General features: G+C 42.6%; 2 protein-coding genes across 2 annotated transcripts in view; one reads left to right on the top strand and one right to left on the bottom strand.

The window, feature by feature from the left end:
* Positions 1-2681, bottom strand: part of LOC119808541 (amidophosphoribosyltransferase-like) — a 30792-nt gene extending 28111 nt beyond the window's left edge. The window contains exon 1 of the mRNA XM_038321066.1: positions 1633-2681. Coding sequence (XP_038176994.1) covers positions 1633-1760 — 128 coding nt within the window. The 5' untranslated portion in view covers positions 1761-2681. The remainder of the gene's footprint in view (positions 1-1632) is intronic.
* Positions 2526-22222, top strand: Paics (phosphoribosylaminoimidazole carboxylase and phosphoribosylaminoimidazolesuccinocarboxamide synthase). The gene is made up of 9 exons (XM_042054771.1): positions 2526-2541; positions 8804-9001; positions 10017-10157; positions 11451-11629; positions 13255-13434; positions 13544-13657; positions 16344-16524; positions 18866-19024; positions 22092-22222. Exons 1-9 carry the CDS (start codon positions 2526-2528, stop codon positions 22220-22222), a joined length of 1299 nt encoding a protein of 432 aa, XP_041910705.1.
* The last annotated feature ends 2909 nt before the right edge of the window (positions 22223-25131 follow it).

Below are 25131 nucleotides of genomic sequence, written 5' to 3'. Positions count from 1 at the left end.
TCCAGTGCTGAGGGAATGAGACATGAGCCACTACCTTGGCAAGGTGTAGTTAATTTAAAAAGAAAAACAATATACAGTCCCCTACATAGGCAAATTTAAAGAAATAGAAAGACAAATGAAGTATATGAGGGAAATTTCTGAGTAACTGACCACAATGTAAACACAGCGGAGAAAAAAGGATGGAGTCACTTCCCTCTGTTGTCTAAGATTCTCTAGCTCCATTCTCACTGCTCCTAATGTGATATTTGAAATAAATCTGAAAGTGGTATAGGCAACTGCTCCTCAGAATCACATAATCAGATTTAAATCTCTCTTTCTCTCTCTCTCTCTCTCTCTCTCAAATACTAAGAACTGACCTGAGGGCCTTCACCAATCTAGGCAAGTGTTCAACAATTGAGCACATTCCCAGATCTCAATAATTTAAAATGTAATATAGTCTGGCAGTGGTGGCACATGCTTTTAATTCCAGCACTTGGGAGGCAGAGACAGGCAGATGTCGGTGAGTGCTGGCTCTTGGACGCTTTTTAATAAACAAAAGGTATGCAGCTTGTGAAACTGCAAACAAACATTTAGGACTGTGAGAAAGGCAAAGGTAAGGTTGGTGAGGGAGAGGAAACCACTAGGAATGCACTGATGCCTGTGGCACCCACACCGCTGATGTCATTGCTCAGCTCCATTGTGAGATTCTGGGGAAACACACAAACCCTGTATTATTTCCTTCAATAGATTTATACTAACTGCCCGTTAAGTCAGGTGGTAAGAAACAGAGAGATTATGACAGCAAAGGTTTTGTTGTTTTGGTTTGGTTTCCTCGAAGGCATCTCCCAGTTTTTCCAAGTCAATATGTATCTTGACATCAAGCACTCCTCCTCTCTCCCTTTAAAGAAGTGAGTTTGCTAATTGCTCTTACTCTTTTCATTTATTATTTAAAAGTTTACCAATCAGAAACGGGCTGTGGTGACAGAGGAAGGATGATCTCTGTGAGTTCAAGGCCAGCCTGGTCTTCAAGAACTAGAAACCCTGCCTCGAAAAATCAAAAAAAAAAAACAAAACAAAAAACCCAAACACTTTACCAATCAATCTTCATCCTATGAAGGTAATGTATATGAAATCTAATACCACTGTGACTCATTTTGAATACGAACTAGACCTGCTTCCCTAGGTTTGAACTCTAGGGTCCCCAAATCGATAACTGCTTTCAGGCTAACAATCTGCTCATTAGCTCTGCCTTTGCAAATAAAGATTCTGCAAGCTGGAGGCCACGCGCAAAAGACTAAAAGTGTTGATGGACCTTCACCAGCCACCACCACCTTATAGAACTTTATCTCAAGAACAGTTCTAGGTTTAAGGAGATCTGAACAATCCCCTCCCAACCTGGCTAGTGCAAGCAACCCCGCAGGAGAGGTGCACATTCTTGGAGTTAACCAGAATGAGCATTAGGGAGGAATTCGACAGGCTAGGTTAACGTCTATGAGACAAGGCGTACCCCACGCCCACTTGGTCAATGCTCAGCGCAGGTACTGGTCCTGATTCGTGAGTTCTACCTTCCTAGTACTGCGGTCTCCAGAGCTGGGAAGCCGCTCGCGGAGCTGAGCAAAGACTTGACACTGCACCCCTCATCCTGTTGCTCACCGGTGCTGTAGCCCCCCGAGTCCTGCAGTGATCACATGCGGCACATCTAGCTGCGTGGGCCACTCTCCAGAAGCGATGCACCCAAACACGCCACATTCCTCACGCATCCCCGACTCCTCCATGTCCATGGCGCCGACGAAAGCACGTGGACGGACCTGCTGCCGCGGCGTGGTCCGAGCGCCAACCAGCTGTCTGCTGGGCTCTAGTAAGCTGCAGAAGCTCACGCGGCCGACTGCCTCCTGCTTCCCCGCGGGCTAGGTTCTCGCAACTGCGGCGGCGCGCGCTTTCAAAGGGGCGGTGCCAGCTTGGCCTCCAGCGCCCGGTCAATCCGCTACGGCGGTGAACGGGGGCGGGGCTATGGAGCCAAGGGGGTGGGGCTAGCTGGCCGCCGGAGACGCCTGGAACCCTAGTGTTCCCCCACGTGGAAATCTCCGTTATTTTCCGCACCCAAGACGTCGGTGATGAGAGGAGCGCAGTTGGTGGTGTTTACCCCTCAGAAGATTTGAGCTGTGCGTGCCCCACCCAGGTCGCACGGTTTCCCCCGCCGTCGGTACTTGGTTCGCTCCAACACTGAATGGTCTCCCGGCCAGCAAGCCCGAAGCCTGCGCGCCACTTTTCGCCGCTTGATACTGAGACGCAGAGCTGGCCGGAAGCGGCGTCTCGCCGGCGCGCATGCGCGGCGGGAATCCTGGGGTACGCGATTCCAGCCCCTGGCGGGGCCAGTCCGGTACTTAGCGGTCGCCTTCCGGTCCCTGGTACTAACCAGACGTTGCGGCTCCAACTGCGCGTGCACCGCCCTCCCCCGCCCTCCGGAGCCTCTCTGCTGGCTCTTGTTTTACCGACCGCTGCTTCACTTTCCCGCGCCGTCTTGCACCTTCATCCCACCTAGGATCATGGCGACAGCTGAGGGTGAGTAGCAGGCTTTCTGACCCGCTGGTGTCCTCACACACACACCCTCCAGCAGGGATTTGTATGCTTGGCGTGGACTCGTGCAGCTCCGGGGTCGGATTGCAGCCCTCTTGGTACAGTGCCCGGCTGGTTTACCCGCGGTGGCGCCATGAGTCCAGATACTGCACACGTGGTGTACGTGCAGGGAGACGTGCTTTGGACACCAAGCACCCTGGGCCTCCTGAAATTCCCAGAAAATTCCCCGGGAGCGGAGGAAAGTAGCAAAGTTGGGAAGGTGCCCCGGAGGAGAAATGGCCTAAAACTAACGAAGTGCCTATAATCTTGGGTAGATAAACAGTCATGAAAATCTAGCAGAAGTTTTAACCCAAAGTTTGTTTATTCTGTTAAGATTCATACGCCAATAATCTCCTTTAGTTTAGGCATATAATTTAATAATATGACGCTAGGTCCACATATTTTGTGTTGGTCAATTGATTTGTAGTCCAGGGTAGCCTGGCATTTTGGGAGCGGGTATGGGAGAGTACCGGTTTGTACTAATAGGTAATCTTTGGCGCCTTGATAACTTTGGAGATCGCCAAAATCGAAGGAAAACTTCTCACATTTTGTTTGATAAGTTTAGGTACGCTACCATTTTGTCTCTGCTTAGTTAGAGCCTCCGGAAAGGTGGTTTATTGCTTTTTACCAATAAAACGCTGTCGTGGGCCACAATAAAAGTTTCTAGATAGTGACGTAAGTTGTTGGCGCCCCAGCATATTATTTCCCACTTACGAAGAACGAAAAACAACAACAAAGCGGTGCTATAGCTTCATTAATTGGGACTTTGGCCCAGAATTTTTCTGAGATCCGGGTGCCTGTATTTCAAAAGTAGTAAAAATCTTTAGAATTTGGCTGGAGAGATGGCTCAGTGGTTAAGAGCATTGCCTGCTCTTCCAAAGGTCCTGAGTTCAATTCCTGGCAACCACATGGTGGCTCACAACCATCTGTAATGAGGTCTGGTGTCCTCTTCTGGCCTGCAGACATACACACAGAGTATTGTATACATAATAAATAAATAAATTAAAAAAAATCTCTAGAATTTTCCTCTTCAGTGCCATCACTCTCTTGTGAGAGAATGCTATGTTGGGGAGTATGCTTGAGAAGTCTGGGGTGTTTTTGGTCCCCTAGAACCCGAATTAAATGCCTTTTTAATAAATACTGCTCTTATACTTTTGATTTTTTTCTGTTGTTGTTGTTGTTGTTTTCCGAGACAGTGTTTCTCTGTAGCTTTCAGAACCTGATCTGGAAACTTATCTCTTGTAGACCAAGCAGGCCTCAAACTCACAAATCCTCCTAACTCTGTCACCCGAGTGCTGGGATTAAAAGCTTGCGCCACCTTTTGACTCAGTATGTTGTGTGTTTGTCCTTATTGGACAACGGGGTGCTAAAATGTTTGTTTTTAAGACTTAAATTTCAATACCATTAACCAGTCAGACCTCTGTCCCTGTTTGAATTCATCTATTAATTTGGGGGTTGGTCTGTGTGTGTTGGTGTTGAAATATGCTTTCCATATATCCCTGGCTAGCCTGGAACTCACATATCTTGCTGAGATCAAAGGCACATACCATCATGCCCAAAATGGTCTATTAGTTTTTTAACAGTTATTTTGATACTTGAAGTATCTGCTTCCTGCACATTTTTTTCTTTCTTTTTTTGGTTTTTCTATAGTTCGTTTTTTAATTTTTGAGATTATGATTACACTTCTCCCTTCCCTCCCTCATACCCTCTCAGAAACACCCTCCCACTCTCCTTAAATTCATGGCCTTTTTATTAACTGTTATTGTATGTATGTGTTTATCTACATGTACATATATATTAAATAAAACCTACTCAGCTCTTAGAATGTTTGTCATCTGTTTTCGAGGCTGACCATTTAGCACTAGGCAACCAATTGGTGTTAAGACGCCTCTCCTCACTTGCCTATAGCTCTTGGTGTAGGGTTGCAGCCCCATGATGTTTCTTTATTCACTCTGGCATTTCTGTTGGTACCCCCTTCTTGTTCAGCTCACACGCAGACAGTCATGTTGGTAAGACTATGGGTATAGCTTCTGATGTCACTGGGAGACAGTCTCACAGCAGGCCCCATTCCTCTGGCTCTTACAATCTTTTTGCCCCTTCTTCCACAGTGTTCTCCAAGCCTTCATTACAAGAGTGTTTTCGTGGGTGTGTTGATTGGGACTGGGCCCCAAATCAACAGAGACTAGGTGATAAATAATAGATTTGGGTAAATTTTAGAACACTGGATAGAAACTTTTAGTTTTCTACTTAATTCATTTTAGCCTTTTTATTTTATTTGAGATTTGGCCCAGGCTGACCAGGAACTCATATCAGAGTCTGGACTTGAACTTTTGTTTCTTTCTCCCAAATCCTGGGACTAGAGCTGCCTGCTTGTATGTTTGTGCACCATATGTGACATGTGTCCCTGGTGCTGATAATGGTCTGAAGCAGATGTTCAAATCCCTTGAAACTGGAGTTTAGGATGTTGTAAGTGAGCCACCGTGTGGGACCTGGAAACTGAACCTGAGTTCTCTGCAGGGCAGCATGTGATCTTAATTGCTGAGCCATCTTCTCCAGTCCCTGTTTTACTTTTGGTCATTGAGTATCTGTCGTTATGTGCACGTTGAGTGCAGGTGCTCATGGGTCCTGCTTTAGAGCTGGGGTACAGGTGAATGTGAGCCACTCAGTGGCTGCTGGGAACTGAATTTGGATTGGAAATTAAGAGTAAATGTCATTAACTGCAGAGACATCTACTCAGCCCCTTTTTAAGTACAAGTCTTGACTAGAACCCTTTCGTCTTCCGCATCACATCAGTTCTTCTAAATGTATTAAGCCTGCCTACTGCTCTTTTCTTAGTACTCAGCAATCTCCTGGTTCTCACATGGCTGATAAAAATGAGCAGTGGACCAGGTGGAAAGCGGCCGTGTGTCAGGCCTACTTGGAGGTTTGCAGAAGGCCTGGGAAGAGGACAGATAATTTTTTTTTTCTTTTGGGGGGAAGGTTCGAGACAGGGTTTCTCTGTAGCTTTGGAGCCTGTCCTGGAACTAGCTCTTGTAGACCAGGCTAGCCTCGAACTCACAGAGATCTGCCTGCCTCTGCTTCTCAAGCGCTGGGATTAAAGGTGTGCGCCACCACCGCCCGGCCTAAGGACAGAAAATTTAAAGAAGTTCTAGATTCAAAAAGAGTTCTAGAAACTAAAAGTTAAATAAGTTATAATGAATAGATTATAAATAGTAAATTATAATAAATAAAAATTAAAGAGTTCTAGAAAGGAAATAAATAAATTTAGAGCCCAAAACTGGAGCTATATCCTACAGGGCTTTTAAAACTGTTAATTCTTCTAGACATTAGATTATTAAACAACAGTGGAAACTTTTAACCAAATTATTTATCGCAAGTATCTACCCAGAATCAAATTGAACCTAGGTGGCAAAAAAGAAAAATTACATTTATTTAGTGCTAATTAAGATTGTAATTCCAGATGCTCAAGGGCAAGTAACTGGTGGCTTACTGAGTTTTAACAAGATGGCCTCTTTACAGTCTTAAACTACAAGAAAGGATGAAATCTCTTAGAGGAATATCTCTGGGTAGTTTGAGTCAGTATACTGTGTGAGTAACAGGTTGTAAAACTAGTGTTTCCGGAACTTAATTTGGTCCAGTCCAAAGATCAGCTCACATGGTTGTGGTCATGTCTCCCCCTGCAGTCTATTTCAAGAAAAAAATCCTACAAGGGTTTGCCTCCAGCATCCATATTTATTTATTTATTTATGTGTTTAGTTAGTTAGTTAGTTATTATGTATACAATATTCTGTCTGTGTGTATGTTTGCGTGCCAGAAGAGGGCACCAGACCTTATTACAGATGGTAGTGAGCCACCATGTGGTTGCTGGATTGAACTCAGGACCTTTGGAAGAGCAGGCAATGCTCTTAACCACTGAGCCATCTCTCCAGCTCCCTCCTGCATCCATCTTTAAGAACTCTGATCCAACGCTAGGCCATTGATTTCCTTCTTGGACACTTAATTGTTTTCCTGTGCAGCTGCTGGTGTGACCTAATCAACTCTTTGGTTTATTTTTGTTTGTTCCCAGCAGGGTCTCACTGTGTGTCTCTGACTGGCCTCCCTGCTAACTCTTCCACTTTATTTCCTGCTGCTCTGACCACTACCAGTCTGCACGTGACCAGGGCACTAAGTGCTCAGCCCTGCTGACCTGCTCCACACTTGCTGCTTGGTCTTGCCACTTTTAATTTTCCTGTGTGACATTCTGATCATATTTCCGGCCTCCATGCACTTTTACTTTGTTCTGGGCTTCTTTGATGCAAGTAAGGTGGTCCTGCTGTGAATGCGGGATCACATAGTTTCTACTTTGTGTTATTTTTATTATGGTTGCTTATTTATTGACAGTTTCTTTCAATACTCAGGTCCCTTGAGAGCAGAAACTAGATTTCATTTGCTGTTATGTCCATCATCCTGGCACACGAATACCCTGGGAAAGTACTGAGGATAAATGTGTTGTGGAAACATGAGAAGCAATTCCCTGCACCTTTAAACTTTGGTTACTTGTTGTTCTCATCTGAATCATCCCAGTGTGGAGTCTAGTGCTCCGCCCATCTGGCTGTGCACAGCTTCAGTCTCTGGGAGAGGGAAAGGCAGAGGGACCTCTGAGTTCAAGGTTAGCCTGGTCTGTCTACAAAGAGCCTTCCAGCCTGGCCAGGACTGTAGAGTGAGACCCTGTCTCAGGGAAAAAGAAAATGCTCTTGTATTCATTTCCTGGTAGTTTCCTACTTCCACAGTGGAGAGGGTACTGACTGGCGGTGGAGACTTGAAGTACTTCTTTCCCGAGGGCTAACTAACCCAAATGTAAACAGAAGAAAGCCTGCTGTTGTCTCTAAGTCTAGCCTAGGAGTTGGGTGGGGTCAGCTTCAAAACGGAACCTCATAAAAATGTCTTTTGGTTTGGGAATTTGTTTTTCATTTGGTACTGGGGAGGCCCAAAGAATCTGGGACTTGTTTCTAGTTCAGTCAAGGTTACTCAAACAAAGGTCCCACCTAGTTATAAATCAAAGAGTTCCACTCTTTCAAGGCTATTGTCAACAGGTGTGGCTAGCTGCTGTCCCTTGTGCTGGCTCCTGGAATGGGAAGTAGTTGGTTCCACCTAAAGCAAAAGTCTAAGGATCCAACTAACTTCCAGTTCCCTTTCTGGAAGTAACTTGGGATTCGACCCAGGGAGTGGTTGGTCTAGGTTGTGAGTGTGAAGAATGTAGCCCATGATTTTCAATTTGTATGTAAATGCAGTCTTTTGTTCTTTTTACTCCTACCTTTTGGGGTTAGGGATATATTAAGCTGTTGGAAAATTGAACACAGGCAAATTTTCAGTACATTTCTAAATTTCCACACCTCCACTCTGGAGAAAGGTATTTGGTTGAGGCTGGCCCCCGACGGGTACTAGACTTTCAGCCCAGACCTTTTTTAAGTGTTATGCCAGCTCCGCTGTCACTACCTCCACCACCTACTAGATTTTTCAGATGAGTGAAGGAGCCTCTTACAAATTAATTTTAAAAAAATGGAAATCAATAAATTATTCTGAATTTTCCCATTTAACTTGTTATGAAAAGTCAAGAAAAATAAAGCATTTTTCTCCTGTAAATTAATTTAAATAATGTATTATAGTTGTGTATACAAAAATACTATTGCTAGTATTCAGGTTGCCTACCTCCCATCTCTTTGTCTGTCTGTCTCTGACTCTTCTCTTCTCCCACTCCTGTACCCAGAGGCCAGCCTCCCCTGCCCCCTTTTCCCATTTACTTTCTCCCAGTATAACCCCTCCACCTGAGCCCCGTCACACAGCATCTTTCTCTCCTGGGTTGCTTTTTGTGAATTACAACAACTATATGGTTACACTAATTTTAGTTGTTTTAGTTCAGAGACAAGCTGATAGAGAAAGCATGATGTTGATTCAGGAGATGTGGGATTATTTGTAGCTCGGCATATACTAAATGTGTCACCTCAACTTTGAGCCTTCGTTTTCTGATCTGTAGTTAACATAAGTACACTAACAAAATTATGTGATGATACATGAGAAAATTACATTGAAAAGTGTAAAGTTTATGCAAATGGTTTTTATAAATTTTTTATATTAATCACTGTCTATGCCGTGATTCAACATTTTAGCTGATTCTTTGATATTTAGGAAATCTTCCTTAATCTGATATAATTCTATTTTATTTCCACAGTACTGAACATTGGGAGAAAACTCTATGAGGGTAAGACAAAAGAAGTCTATGAATTGTTAGATAGTCCAGGAAGAGTCCTCCTGCAGTCCAAGGACCAGATTACAGCGGGAAATGCAGCCAGAAAGAACCACCTGGAAGGCAAAGCTGCAATCTCCAATAAGATCACCAGCTGTATTTTTCAGCTGTTACAGGATGCCGGTGAGTGCTCCCTTTGTGTCTTTCATATTGGTCGTTTTCGTGGGGAGAAATTATTTGGGTCAAAAACATGTTATAATTACCTGTGACTTTCTCTGGGAGATGGCTGTATTTGAGTTAACCTGTTTGGGACTGTCTCACAGGCCAAGCTGCATATAGTAAAATCAAGGCAAGAGTTTTTAAAGTTCACTCTAATAGTTAACTGGTTTGGAGGTAATGGTCTTTAGGTTCAAAGAAACTTTAGGATGGGGATAGCTCAGTGATATAATCTCCAATATTTCCCACAGTTTTAGTTACTTTTCTGTTACCATGACTGAGGCAACTTATAAAAGAAAGTATTTAATTTGGGGTGTACAGTTGCAGAGAGTAGAGTCCATGACTGTCGTGGCCGGGTGGCGGCAGGCAGGCAGGGCACTGGAGCAGTAGCTGAGAGCTTACACCACACATAGGAGGCAGAGAGAGCTAACTGGGAATAACTTGGGGTTTTGAAACATCAAAGCCAAGCTCCTCCAACAAAGCCACACCTAATCCCAAACAGTTCCACCAACTGGGGAACAAGCATTCAAACCCACCTCCCACAAAGAAAAAAGAATTTAAGGGAAAGAAACTAACAGTTTCCTGTAGTCTTCAGTTCTGTGAATCATCAGTGTAATTTTCTTCTGCAAGGCCATCTTAGCCTTAGGGAATTTAACTCTACAGGCAGCCTTCCTGGTGTTAGCAGCCCTAAGTAATGATCTAAATTTACTCCCTGGAGTGCTGCACAGTTGCTCTTTGTTCTGCCTATTGGAGGCAGTCCTGCTTCTGCTTATAAATGCTGAGAAGTATTGGAAGGTAGCAGCTGTGCCTTCCTGTCCTTGTGTTCTAAGTGACTGGACTGAACTTAGTTACGAGGTCCACCTTGAAAAACTATTTTTCTTCCAGTATACAGAATACTGAAGTGAAGGAGGAGAGTTAGGATTTTTTATTATTTATTGGATCATGAGGCTTTGTTTTCCAAGTTTATGTGTATGTGCTGAAGCTGGCGGTGGCGGGGTGCCACATGCATGCATGAGTCCTCTGGTATCTGAAGAGGGCTTCTGGGCCCATGGAACTAGATTGGAGGTGGTTGTGAACTGCATATGGCTGCTAAGAACCACACCCAGCTCTGCAAGAGGAAGAAGTGCAGACCCACCTTTCCAGCCCTAGAGCACTATACAATTAAACTGTCATCAGAGAGGTAGTTAGTTTCCAGAGTCCCATCCCAAACAGCTCTTTGGCTTAGCTTTTCAGTCACAGTCACAAGAAACAGAAGAGCACATATGATGGATGCTATTTCAAGGATTCTTTAAACAGGAGTGAATCACAATCCTGGACTATAGGACATGAGACTTCTGTACTCCGTTTAGCTTTAGAGGTAATCTAACACCACTTGGATGATTTATGTGCCTTCTACAAAGTTAGATAATCAGTAGTAAAGAGGGGAGAGACCAGGGTGTCTTGTTTAAAATAAGCCTCATAGGTGGAGGGTGAAACATGCTAAGCTTGGGTCTTTAGATCTACTGTATGGTTTGCTCTGTGATATTAAAATGAAACTGTCTGCTATTTTGATAACTAATTGAAAACATTTTATTTTATTAGCCTTTTTATGATCTTATTATTAATAATGTATATCTGTGTATGGGTGTAGCATGAATTCAAATTGTTCTTAATAAAAAACCCAGAGTCAGATATTAGGGGATGAAAGCTGAGAGATCAGAGAAGCAGAGTGGCCAGTCACTAGAGAGACCTTTTACCTCTACCGATGCTCAGACTAAAGGGCAATCCTGTCCTCAGATTGCCTTCTCTGACTGCATCTCCAGAATGCAGTGAGCTCCTGTCTCCTCTGGCTTTATATTTCTCTCTCCACCCTGCCATATCTCTTCCTGTCTCCACCTCCCTAGTGCTGGGAGTAAAAGCATAAGCCACCAATGCCTGCCCCCTAGTGGTTTAGCTTTGCACTCTGATCTTCAGGCAAGCATTATATGTTAAGACACAAAGTATACTACATGTGGGAATGTGCATTTGAGTGCAGGTGCCATAAAAGGTCAGAAACATTGGATGCCCTGGAATTGGAGTTAAAAGGGATTGTGAGCCTCCAATCATGGGTGGTAGGTACCAAAGTCTGGTCCTCTAGGATAGCAATAAGTACTTAACCTCTGAGCCCCTAATCCCATGGTGAACTTTATTTTTAATAGAAGTGTTTTTTGTTTGTTTGTTTGTTTTTGTTTTTTTGTTTTATTTTGTTTTTGAGATGGCTAAGCCAATGCAAGCCTAACTTGTCTGAGTTCTATCCCCCAGAAACCTTGTAAAGAGGGAGCTGGCCCTGCGGTGTATACATATTTCAGAATAAATTGAAAAGGAACTTTATTCTTTAGGTCTTATTAATTTTTAAAGAAAAATTTATTGATTTTACCCTTTTATCATTAATATGTAGGTATCAAGACTGCTTTCACCAAGAAATGTGGGGAGACTGCTTTCATTGCACCCCAATGTGAAATGATTCCAATTGAATGGGTGTGCCGAAGAATAGCAACTGGATCTTTTCTCAAAAGGAACCCTGGTGTAAAAGAGGGGTATAAGTTTTACCCACCAAAAGTGGAGATGTTCTTCAAGGTGATTGCTTTTATTACTTAAATTAACTCTTATAACTTATATTAGCCCATAATTCTTGTCTGTGTTGGCCACGTGGCTTGGTACCTTTTTCTGCGAGGCAGTCACATCTTGCTTCCTCTGTGTCTGGGTGACAACTGCACACTCAATCTTTCTTCCCAGAATTCTCCTGTTCTCATTGCCCCACCTCTACATTCTGCCTGGATGCCCCACCTATACTTCCTGTCTGGCTACTGGCCAATCAGCATTTCATTAAACAAATACAAGAAACAAATCTTTACAGGGTAAAACTATTGTCCCACAGCAAGAAAAGATTTAGATGCTTGGTGGACCTGGTGGTGCACACCTGTATTCCTGCCCAGTATTTAAGGAACGAAGGTAGGGGCTGAAGAGGACTCAGCAGTCAAGGGTACTGACTGTTCTTCCAGAGGACTCAAGTTTGATCCCAGTACACATTTGTGGCTTACAACTATTTAACTCCAGTCCAAGGGAATCTGATGGTCTCTTCTGGTATACATTCAGGGAAAATACCCATACTTACTGAGAAATAAAATTTAAAGGAGCATAGAAAAATTACTATTTCAAGACCAGTCTGGGCTATGTAATGAGACACTGGTGTTTTGATTTTTGTTTTGTTGATTTTTGAGACAGGTTTCTCTGTGTATCCCTGCCTGGCTATCCTGGAACTCAACTCTCGACCAGGCTGGCCTCAAACTCAGAGATCTGTCTCCCTCCGCCTCCCAAGTACTTGTAGTTTTATAATTTTAGTCATATTATGAGCATTTTATTAATTGCTTAAAAAGGAAAATTGACATTGTATCCAAAGTAGATACACGTGATGCACAAATATACAGACAGAACATTCATTACATAAAAATTGCTTTACAGAGAGAGGACAAATTTGGTTTAAGTATTTCATTACCTAGAATAAGTTTCTTATCTAAATGACCTAAAAGAGCTATTAAAAGTAAACAAATTAGGGGCTGGAGAGATGGCTTAGCAGTTAGGAGCACTGGCTCAAGGTTCATGGTAGTTCACATATGCCCGTAACTCCAATTCCAAGGGATCTAGCTTTCTCTTCTGGCCTCTATAGGCACCATAATATACAAATGGCATATTATGTGCAGGCAAAACACACATAGACCTAAAAAGAAAAACTGTGTGTGTTTGTCTGTGTGTAAAAGTAGTCAAATTTGGGCCTGAATGGTGGCTCAGCACTTAACTACTCTTACAGAGCAGCAGAATTTGCTGTCATCTCCACACATGTAGCATAACACAAATTAAAAAAATTTTTCAAATAGACAAAGTTGAATTTTAGGATGTTCTGAGAGAAGGTTAATTATATTGAAAATATCAATTCTGTTGTTGTCGTTGTTTTTCCTGACAGGGTTTCTCTGTGTGGCCCTGCCTGTCCTGAACTCATTCTGTAGACCAGGCTGACCTTGAATTCACAAAGATTCTCCTGCCTCTGCCTCCCGAGTGCTGGAATTAAAGATGTGCACCACCACTGTCTGGTGAAAATTTCAATTCTTAGGAACACATTCCGGGAAAAAGAGAACTCTATTTTCTCTGGAAAATTTGAAATTCTAAGATTGAAGTGAATTTGTACTGCTTTGCCTTATTCTCAGGATGATGCCAATAATGATCCACAGTGGTCTGAGGAGCAACTCATTGCTGCACAGTTTTGTTTTGCTGGACTTGCTATAGGCCAGACTGAAGTGGACATCATGAGTCATGCTACACAAGCTATTTTTGAAATACTGGAGAAAGCCTGGCTGCCTCAGAACTGCACGCTGGTTGATATGAAGGTACTGATAAAATAAGGTTTAAAAATGAAGTTTGTAAATAAGAAATGTCCTTAGTAGTGTGTGATTTTTTTTTTTTTTCAAATCATTTCCTATAATGTGCCTCTTCTAGATTGAATTTGGTGTTGATGTAACTACCAAAGAGATTGTTCTTGCTGATGTAATTGATAATGATTCTTGGAGACTCTGGCCATCGGGAGATCGGAGCCAGCAGAAAGACAAACAGGTATGTAGTACTTTGTAAGATCAAGTTGTGGCAGTGGTGAGGGAAAAGGGAAGGGATATTAGTCTGATATATTGTTAAGTGTTTGCCTTCAAAAATCATTTCTCTCTGCTGGAGATACAGCACAATGGCAGGGCACATGCTTAGCACACACAAGTACCAAAAGTAAAAGTAGACAGAACTCTCCTGTGGTAGTAAGGAATACTTAAGGCAGGTATTTGTCATCTTTTGATTCTTAAACAGGAAAGGAGCACGTGTCCTTGTTTATCTAATAAGTATCTTCACAATATCAAGACTAAGTAACAAATCTGGGACTCTACATAGCAAGTCTCAAGGGCTTAAGTCAGTTACTTGTAATTGCTAATAAAAGCATTGGACCTTAAATGAAAAGCATAACTTACCTTTGCTGCAGAAAATTTTTATTGGGAAAACATTTGTACAGCAGGGTGCATCTTCAGACACATCTCATTTTGCGAACTTGTCATAAGCTCTACTTAAGCAAGTCTTTTAGGGTAGCAAGATAAGATTATCTAACTTTGTATCTTTCCAGTCTTACCGGGACCTCAAGGAAGTAACTCCGGAGGGACTCCAGATGGTAAAGAAAAACTTTGAGTGGGTTGCAGATCGAGTGGAGGTAATTCTTCTCTGGTAAACCTGCAATAAACAAAACGTTAGTTTTTTATTTGATGACATCATTGTGCTGAAGAAGTAGCTCGGTAGTTTTTAAAGTGTTTACCTGCTTTGAAGCATGAAGACCTGGCTCTAATTATCCAGCACCCATATAAAACAACAAAGAAAATGCCAGATGTGGTGGCATTTGTAATCAGTCCCAAGGTTGGGATTCAGGGCAGGAGAACCCCTGGCTTCCCATGGTGGCCAGCGTACTTGGAAAGTTCCAGGCCACAGACAGTCCTGCCTCCAAAAGAAAGAAAAAAGACAGATACAACAAGATGGCTCAGTGGTTTAATCACTTGTTGCAAAGTCTCGTATAATAGAGGTCAAAGGAAAAAGCCAAATCCACAGAGTTCTCCGACTTTCACATTTGTGTGGACATATATACACAAATAAATTAATATTTTTAAATTAAAGGAAAAGTTGGCTGGCACCTGAGGAGCATCTATGCTGTCCTCTGCATTCCACACGTTTGTACATAGCAAACAGTGTTTCCAGGATGCTGACAGTCTTGGCCTTTCTGGAGGCCAAGATATGAAGTTTCAAGGTTCAGGCCAGTGTGGACAACCTGATAACCTGATTAAGTGAAACTATGCGGGGTGTGTTTTTTGGGGGGGGTGTTGTTGTTGGGGGGTGTTTTGTTTTTTTGGGTTTTTTTTTTGTTGTTGTTGTTGTTGTTTTTTGAGGCAGGGCTTCTTTGTCGTTTTGGACCCTGTCCTGGAACTACCTCTGTAGACCAAGCTAGCTTCGGCTCCCTGCTGGGATTAAAGGCATTTGTATCCTCTTTTCAGTGACTTTGAAAGACAGGTCCCGGCCATGCTCCCTCACCAGAACTCTGCTGCTCACTGTTCTTGTGTAGGAGCCTGAGGCTCTGTTTCTAGCCTCCATGTGTCACCTTCATTTTTGTGGTATTACGACTGTGAATCATAATCACTTTTTAGAAGATTACTTCCAACTTATGTGTGTAGATAGAGTGCAAAGTGGCCAACTGACAAATTTATAACCTAACCTAATTTGGCTGATTATGCTTTAAAGGTTCAACAGAATGCTGAAACCCCTGGGATAAAATACTTTGTTATTGTTCCCCGAATATTAAAGTGCTTATTATCTTCTTCATTAATTAGTAAACATAATTTGTCTGGTAAAAAGTCTTATCTGTTGGCAGGCAGGCAAGGTGGTATGCCTGTGATCCTAGGACCCAGAAGGCAGTAGGATTGCAAGTTTGAGTCAAGTCTGAACTGTGTATCCACAGACCCTACCTTAAGTTAAACAAACAAATTTATGCATTATACAGAGGTCTGGGGTGTGTTCATTCTTTTTTGAGACAGGCCCTTGCAATGTAGACTGGGATGGCCACCAACTCCCAGGAATCTACCTTCTTCTGTCTCTTTGGTATTGGGATTTAAGGTGTGTGCCACTGTGTCTAAGATTCTTACTATTACTTTAATGATCTTCTTGTTCTGCTTAATTTTGGTCTGTTTAGAAAGAAAATGCCAACTGTGCATGGTGGCACACACTTTTAATCCTAGCCCTTGGAAGGGAGATGGCATATCTCTGAGGTTAAAGCCAGCTTGCTCTATGTAATGAGACCTGTCTCAGAAAATTAAAAAAAAAAAAAATATGTGCTGAGTCTGTAGCTTAGTTTACAAGTGCTTGCCTAGCAGTCATGAGCCCCTAGGTTTGATCTCCTGGACTGCATAAAACCAAATGTGATGGTGCTCACCTGTGAGCCAGCGCTCAGGACACCAGAGGCTGAAAATCATGCTCAGTTGCCTGTGAGGCTCAGGTCGTCCGGGGCTGCACAGACACAACCCTTTCAAAAAAGGGAAGGAAAAGATAGAGAAGCCAGCTGTCTCGGTGCTGGAGGCAGAGAGGCAAGAGTGAGTATCCTCAGCTATGTAACACCCTGACTCAACACGCGCGCACGTATATACACACACAGAAAAAAAAGATACTCTCTTACACTGACTTCTTGTGGTACCCATTTTTGTCTTTTTCATACCCATTTCTCCTCTAGTTGCTTCTGAAGTCAGACAGTCAGTGCAGGGTTGTAGTGCTGATGGGTTCAGCTTCTGACCTTGGTCACTGTGAGAAAATTAAGAAGGCTTGTGTAAACTTCGGGATTCCGTGTGAACTCCGAGTGACATCTGCCCATAAAGGACCAGATGAGACATTGAGGATTAAAGCAGAGTATGAAGGTAAACTTTATAAATAAATGAGGAATTTTGGCTGTTTCTGATTTTGATAAAAGAATTTAAAATATTATTTTTGAATAATAATGTTTAAAAGAGCCTTTCCATATTTCCAAGGAAAATCATGTGGCATGCCTTGTCGTAAGCCATGTTTTTGGGTGACTTCTGTTGTGGTCCAGCCGGCTGGTTCATACATTCCAGGGCATGTGATTAGAAATGTTAGGTAGGAGGAACAGAGATATGAAAGAAACACAGAGACATATGGTAGTATCTGGACGGTAGCTCAGCCAATGCTCAATTCGCATGCGTTTTTAATTTTCATACACTTTTATACCCTAATAAAAGATGGGGGAAAGAAGGCAAAAGACTGCTTTAACATGACACAAAGGACAACCAGCACAGTTACTTGCTTCAATACTTTAGACATTGAGCTATTATTTCTTGAGTGAAGCATTTGATGTTTTAGACTGGATATGGATATGCAGCAAACACCCTAGACCAAGTATCCTTTAGGCAGCCACTCTATGTCAAACCCCCTATTTTAAAATGAGGGAGCAGGAATAGGCTCATTCTCTGGACCATCTTAATATCCAAAACACCACATAAACACACCCTAGATCAGAGTTTCTTGTTTGTGGCCATACTTGTGATCACCAACTTTGAAAGAGTAAAAATAAGCTCACACTGATCTTGAGTCAAGGTGGAACAGGCTCCCATCTGTCTGCTTCTACATAGGCCTGTACTTTTATATTTATTTCCAGGGATGCATTAGAAAACTTTAAAAGAACAAGGAGCAAGAACTTAAAACACAAGTTTGAAGTGGCTGGAAAGAGGTCTCAGTTGAATTCCCTGTGCCCACATTAGACATCCCACAACTGCCTGTAACTCCAGTTTCAGGGTATCTGATGTCCTGTGCCTCTTTGGGCACCTGCATGCCTGTGATGCCAATAAACTCATGCAGGCATACATAGTCATAAATCGTTTTGTAAAAATGGCTCATTGGTTAAGAGCACTCTCAGTCATCTGCAGCTCCAGTCCTGGGATGCTCTGGCATGAAAGACAGTGAGCTACACCTGTAAGGATGTGTGGTCCCCGTGTCTAATTGTCAGCGCCCCTTGAACATTGTTTCTGGTGTGTTTCAAAAGAAAAGGAGCCCCTTACCCACCTGTATGAGGCCTAAGGCTGAAGCAGTGTTTCTTTGTTCTGGGCCTTTCTCTTTGTTAGCTTTCTTAGAAGGAAATAAGAAATAAAAAGCTATGGTTTCATGAAATAGGACATTAAATAAATGATAGGATAAAAAAATAAATGATAGGATATTATTGATCTAAAGGTCTGTATTCACAAGAAACTTTTCTAGGGAAAAATGTTTGATTCTTTCAGTGACTACTACAGAAGTATACTTAATCATGGGAGGAATGCTTCCCAGTACTTTGAGTAAACTAATTAAGACTTGGATTCTTTCTCCAGAAATGCAGATTGAGTTATAATATAGCTCAGTTGGTGGAGTGCTTACTTAGCATGCAAGAAATTCAGATTCAACATATAACACCACATAAAACCCAGAACAGGTATCACATATAGTCCTAACAGTTGGAGGGTCAAGCTGAGCCTGGGCTAGATAAGACCCTATGTAAATATGTCAGGTTGGAAATTTGTATATGCACTTTGGCTGTTGGCTTTTGATGCTGGAAATGATTGAGCCTATAGACTCGAGCACCCTAAGCACGTTAGCTGTGGGTGCTTTACTGTATGCACCCCAGCACCCAGATCTTGTGGATTCGGGAAGTAGCCACAACATTTTTACTCACTTTTAAATGAGTAACTGGCAGCGTGTTGAAGGACAGCTCAACATGAAAGATAGCCGTTAAGTTGGTAGGGCCTTCATGTTGCTGAGTCTAAGCAGCCATAACAGAAGGAAGCTATGAACCATACATTCCCTCACCTACTTCACATTGCCTTTATACCATAGATCTCAAAATGGCCAGACCTATTCTACTTAGGTTATTATTTACTGTACAGTTAGGTAACAAAGTGAATCTTAATTTTGAATGTATGTATGCAACTATTTTTTAGATACTTTTTCCATAGCAGATTACTAAGGGATTTAATTTTATTTTTATTGTATAGGTATGTGTAGATTCATATGCCACAAGCATGCATGCAGGTTAAAGAACAGCTTGCAAGAGTCAATTCCAACTATATGGGTTCCAGAGGTCAAGCATAGGTCATCAGACTTGGAAACAAAGTCCTCCTTTCCCACAGAGCTATCTCATCTGCCCAGGATTGTTCTGTTCCTACTGTTACTGTCACTAAAACAAATTACCTGGTTATCTTGTAATTTCCCTAGGGGATGGCATACCTACTGTATTTGTCGCAGTGGCAGGCAGAAGCAATGGTTTGGGCCCAGTGATGTCTGGTAACACTGCATATCCAGTTATCAGCTGTCCCCCCATCACAGCAGACTGGGGTGCTCAGGATGTGTGGTCATCTCTTCGATTGCCCAGTGGTAAGACCTTGAAGATTATCAGTACTGCGTGTATACCCCAGATCCCAAGATGCAGTCTCAATGTCTCTGTACAACTTCATCTGCTAATATCTGATTGCACAGTACAGGCTAATTGTAAACCAGATTTTATATTTTTTAATTATTCTATATCTATATGCTATATCTTATGCATATATCTATATGCATCTCTAAGAAATAAGAACTTGGGTTTATTATCATCCTTTAGTTTGTTTTTTACTTATTTTTAAGCTGCCAACTCATTTTTCTGTCCTTTCCTTTCTGAATCAATAGGTCTTGGCTGTTCAACTATACTCTCTCCAGAAGGATCCGCCCAGTTTGCTGCTCAGATATTTGGGTTAAACAATCATTTGGTGTGGGCCAAACTTCGAGCGAGCATATTGAACACGTGGATATCTTTAAAGCAAGCTGACAAGAAAATCAGAGAATGCAATTTGTAAAAAACGGAAAGGAAGGAAGAGGAAAAAAATTACCTTTTAGGAGAAAAGTTACACGTTCCTAGTTTGGATTAAAAAGAAAAGAATTCAAACAAAATGATTTCACATCAGAGAAATCAGTTCAACTAACTACTGAACAAATGGTCCTTTAGCTATCACCCACTATATGGTCACTGTTGGGCAGTTGTGTAACATTAGCAAAGAAATGTCATTTATGGAGCTGGAGCTATGTCTCTGTGCTTAAGATTCAGTGTGGCTGCCAGGCGGTGGTGGTGCACGCCTTTAATCCCAGCACTCGGGAGGCAGAGGCAGGCGGATCTCTGAGTTCGAGGCCAGCCTGGTCTACAAGAGCTAGTTCCAGAACAGGTTCTAGAAACTACGGGGAAACCCTGTCTCGAAAAACAAAACAAAACAAAAAACAACAAAAAATTCAGTGTGGCTCTTGCAGAGGACTGAGTTTGGTTCCCAGCATCCATGTGGAATAATAATCACCTGTAACTTCTCATTTCTAAATGCTAATAATGACTATAAATCATTAGTTACTACTTGATCTTCTATAGTTCACTATTTGAAAATTAAAATATTTGTATTGTTTATGCTAATAACTACATTCTCATTGCATGGTCTGTATTCTAAGTCATTATCTAGGAAAGTACACAGCTACTTGACTCCAGCTAAGTTTGTGTTTTGTTACTACAGCAGTGAGGAAATCCTAGGGCTTTGCACATGTAGGCAGGCACTACCATTTTTATTTCTGTAAAACATTTGAGTCACACCTGCAGGCACCTTCCTACCACCTTTTTAAGAAACTGGATCTCCAGTGTGTAATCAACTGAGTGGGTGGGTAGAAGTTTACATGTCCATGTTTATGAGAAAGGAGTATAGGTTTGCAAAGAAGCGGCCACAGATAAACTGGTGACAATCCATATAGCCTCTATGCCCCACCTTTCACCATTCAGATGCTCCCTCTTATAATCTACTTGCTTGGGCCCTGTGGGGTGTAATTAGCTAACCGTTCCTTCAGCTAGACATCAAGATAGTTAAAATTTACCATATTTTCTCAGTCTTTTTCTTAGTTATTGGTGCCGTCTACTATAAGATTCTTAGCAGTCCAATGTCGGCCTTTGCCACACCTCCTACATAAACCAGAAGGCTGAGTCCTCCTATTTTTGCCATTTGGTGTCTTAAAGGCTATTGGCCAAAGAAGCTCCCACTGCAGAAAGGTGCTGGGGATATAGTCTAGTAGCAGAGCAATCCCCTTCTTCCCCTCCCCCACACTCCAAAAAGTAAAATACTGGTTATTTGGGCTTTATCTTCAGTTTCCATAAAACATTGACATGGTGGGTATGTTATGAAATTGCCTGCGGGTCTCCAGCAGCGGGGGCTGGGCAGCTGGTCCCGAAAACAGCCAGCTCTGGGCAGGGCCCAGCCACGCAGCGGCGGGCTGGTTCTGCAGTCAGTGAGTTCCCGGCGAAGGTGCAGGTTCCCTGCAGCGAATGGTGCAGTGTGTGGGAGGCACATAGACACATCATACAGAATAGAATTACATATTTATTAGTTGAGTTATGGAATGGGAAGGAGAAAAGGGAGGGGGAAAGAGGAGAGAGGGAAGAGAGAAAAGGGGGAAGGGGAGCAGAGAAGTGGGGAGAGGCAGATGAAAAAGAGCGAGCTCAGGCCGGAAGCTGAAGATCAGCCTGCCTCAGCGGATGGGGCAGAGTGGGCACGGCTTGTCTCCCAAAGTGACGAGCAATCAATCATAACACCAGTTCTTTGCTGGCTGTCAACTCTAGAGAAACGCTGCACGCTTTGTTTCTCTCACAGCATATTAATTACTCTGCACAATGCTTGACAAGATACCAACCACAGCTACTTAACGTGGTGGGTTTCTTCTGGCAGGAGTGCCTAGTCATGCTCCCAGGGGCAGAAAGGGGAATGAATGTTAGTACTAGGCTCACTCTGCTTTTCATTCTGTACATGGCCTAGCCCATGGTATGGTGCCACCCACATCTAAGATGACTCATCCTGGCCCAGGGAGCTCTCCTGGGAACACCTTCACCAGCACATCGAACAGTGTGTTTCCATGGTGATTTTAAGTTCTGTCAAGTTGACAATGAAGGTTAACCATTACAGTTTCATTGTGCTATGCCTAGGTGTCTCCTAGAAACTAAAGAATTACAGTTTGGTTTTTTTAGATTTATTTATTATGTATATACAGTTTTCTGTCTGCTTGTGTGCCTGCAGGCCAGAAGAGTGCACCAGATCTCATTACAGATGGTTGTGAGCCATCATGTGGCTGCTGGGAATTGAACTAGGACCTCTGGAAAAGCAACCAGTGCTCTTAACGGCCGAGCCACCTCACTAGTCCCCATGGTGTTTTGGTTTTTTTTAACATCTAGACAGGCTTACTGTTGCTTGATGAGTTGATATTTCTGCTATACTACCCCACAGTTAGACCCCACCTAACTATGGTACGTGAAAATTATTTTTAAGCATGGACAGATTGGTTAACAGAACCATCTATTAACAGTGCTCAGCATCAGTTTGACCATTTGTTTTCGATTTTTTATTTTTAAGTGTGTTTACATGTATGGGTATGTGCATGTAAATATCAGTGCCCTTAGACCAGAGGTGTCAGGAGTTTCCTAGAGCGGAGTTACTGCCTGATATGGTGATGGGACTCATGCAAGTCCTCTGGAAGAACTGCATTCTCTTAACATGGAGCAATTTCTCTGGCCCCCATTAGTTTCTTTTAATATGCAGTGTAAGTCCTTGGTATAATCATTATTTGCATTTGGAAGTATGTTTTGCTTAAAATACGTAAATGTTTTTCATTTCCCTGGCTTGTAGAGGAATATTAAGTGCGAGTGGTATAGTTTTTATTTATTGAGACAGTGACATGTAGCCCAAGTATGCCCCACACTTGATCTATAGCTGAGGGTAACCTTGAATTTCTGACCTTCCTACCTGCTGAGGATTGGACCCAGGCCTTTGTGGTGCTAGGCAAGCACTCTGCCAAATACGCTACATTCCCAGCCCTGCCTGGTTTTTAAATTTTTGTTGTAAATCTGTGAGATTTTTGTTACTTCAATAAGTAATCTAAAATCAAGTGAGTTAATATGTAAACCTGGCAAATGACTATAGTATATTAGATCCTTTTAACAACTGTATAAAAAATAAAATTCTAGCACACTGTGAAAACCACCCTGACTAGGACTTCATCAGCTACATTTGTCTGCCGTGGTGTAGGCAAAGACTGTTCAGACTCTGAATAATCACACAGAAACTATATTAATTACAACACTGTTTGGCCTGTTAGCTCAGGCTTAACTAATTCTTACATCTTAAATTAACCCATTTCTATTAATCTATGTATCACTATGAGGCTGTGGCTTACCAGAAAGGTTTTGTGCATTTGTCTCCTTCAGCTACATGGTGTCTCTTGACTCCACCTACTCTATATTCATCTCTGTTTTGATTTCCTGCCTGCCTATATTCTGCCCTGCCATAGGCCAGGGTAGCTTCTTTACTAACCAATGGTAATACAACATTCACAGCATACAGAGGGGAATCCCTAGAACAGGTTAACATGTGGTCCCAGCATATAAAAGGCTGTTTGGGATGATGTGGAGCTAAACAGCACTTGTCTCAAGGGATGGGTGGTGTAAAATAGCATATGTGGAAGCTTCCCAGGAATCATAAGTGGTCCAGTTTTTTCATACACAGACAAGCTTTTGAGTGCCTACATAATGACTAATGAATTTGACTGGGCTAAGAGATGCCCAGGTAGCTGATAAAATTATTTCCGCGAGTGTTTCTGAAAGGAAGTAGCATTGAATATAGACCAAGTAAAAATCTGTTGAAGGATAAACTAGAACAAAAGGAAGTATAAGATTGCTCTGTTTGAGACGGGAAATGTCTCTGCCCTTAGACATTAGCATTCCTGGCTAAGGGCCACCATGCTTGACCTGGAACTATTAAGTAATCATGTACACTCAGCGTGGCTTTTCTTTCTCTGGAGACCTCCCACAAATACCCTATAACGTGTACAAGGTCCTGAGTATGCAAAGATGAGTAAAGTTGAATTTCTGCCCTTAGTAAGTCTTTGCTAAACAGTCCTTTGTAGTGTTCGCATGGCCGGTGGTTTTGTGTGTGTGAGGAGGTTGGTTTTCGTTGTTGATTTTTGTCTTGTGGGATCGCCCACCCCTGTGGAAGGGGTTGAACACAGGGCCTTGTGTGTGCTGGGCAAATGACTGAATTAGCTTCAGTGCTTTAAATGGCCCTAGTATGGAATAGTGACAGGGTGCTTTGATAGACTTTCTGGTCTCTAAGGAGAAAATGGAGAATAAAGAGGGGGATTGAAGCTGGGCAGTGGTGGCGCACGCCTTTAATCCCAGCACTCGGGAGGCAGAGGCAGGTGGATCTCTGAGTTCGAGGCCAGCCTGGTCTACAAGAGCTAGTTCCAGGACAGGCTCTAGAAACTACAGGGAAACCCTGTCTCGAAAAAAACCAAAAAAAAAAAAAAAAAAAAAAAAAAAAAAAAAAAAAAAAAGAGGGGGATTGATGTCTCCTTTTATTCTCAGTCACCACCACCTGGTGTCTTTGTTCATTGCTTATCACTTCCAGCTAGGACGTACATAACCCCAGCGCACTGGACATCTTGTTTTATCTCAGCAACAGTCAATTTCTAGGACAGGCATACACATGCCACTGAAATACTCAGTGAATGAAAAAAAAAATGCCAATTCCCAAAGATGGAGACACACACTAGTGCATGTCCAGCAGCTGTCCTCCAAAAGTCCTTTTGACACTGTTTAGAGGTGGTGGGACCTTTAGCAGGTGGAGCCTAGTCAGGGTGTCTTCTTAAGGGAGACATTTGGTCTGGGGCTTTTCCAGCTTCTTGCTTCCCGGTAATCATTAAGTGAGCAGCTTTAGGCAACTACCACAAGCTTCCCACCGTGATGCTCTTCCTCGCCAAGGTTCCAAAACAACAAACCAAACAAACATGGGCTGAAATTTGTAAACTCATGATCCAAAATAATCTTAGTTCAAGCCGGGCGGTGGTGGCGCACGCCTTTAATCCCAGCACTCGGGAGGCAGAGGCAGGCGGATCTCTGAGTTCGAGGCCAGCCTGGTCTACAAGAGCTAGTTCCAGGACAGGCTCTAGAAACTACAGGGAAACCCTGTTCAGTATGATGTATTACACTAAGCCCACAAAGTTGGCAGGCACCATATGACCACTGACTAGACAGTTTCAGCCCTTGACTCAGACAACAAATGGGAAATAAATATTTGTCTTAAAAGCTTAGTAACGGGCTGGAGAGATGGCTCAGTGGTTAAGAGCATTGCCTGCTCTTCCAAAGGTTCTTTTTTTAGAAAAAAAAAAAAAAAAAAAAACAAAGGTTCTGAGTTCAATTCCCGGCAACCACATGGTGGCTCACAACCATCTGTAAAGAGGTCTGGTGCCCTCTTCTGGCCTGCAGACATGCACACAGACAGAATATTGTATACATAATAAATAAAATAAAGAAAAAAAAAAAGCTTAGTAACAGCCAGGTGGTGGCGGCGTACTGGTAGCGTACACCTTTAATTCCTGGCAAAAGCAGGAATTAAAGTTCCTGAGTTCTATGTCAGCTTGCTCTACAAATCGAGTTC

The sequence above is a fragment of the Arvicola amphibius genome, chromosome 1 (genome assembly GCF_903992535.2).
Source record: "Arvicola amphibius chromosome 1, mArvAmp1.2, whole genome shotgun sequence".
In the NCBI taxonomy this organism is placed as follows: domain Eukaryota; kingdom Metazoa; phylum Chordata; class Mammalia; order Rodentia; family Cricetidae; genus Arvicola; species Arvicola amphibius.
This window is presented reverse-complemented; position numbering and strand designations above follow the sequence as displayed.

What these genes read in the sequence shown, in the direction of transcription:
- Paics (XM_042054771.1), top strand. An exon ending in AAGTGGAGATGTTCTTCAAG is followed by an intron (nt 11,630 to 13,254) that starts GTGATTGCTTTT and finishes CCTTATTCTCAG; the next exon opens with GATGATGCCAATAATGATCC. An exon ending in GCCAGCAGAAAGACAAACAG is followed by an intron (nt 13,658 to 16,343) that starts GTATGTAGTACT and finishes TTTCTCCTCTAG; the next exon opens with TTGCTTCTGAAGTCAGACAG.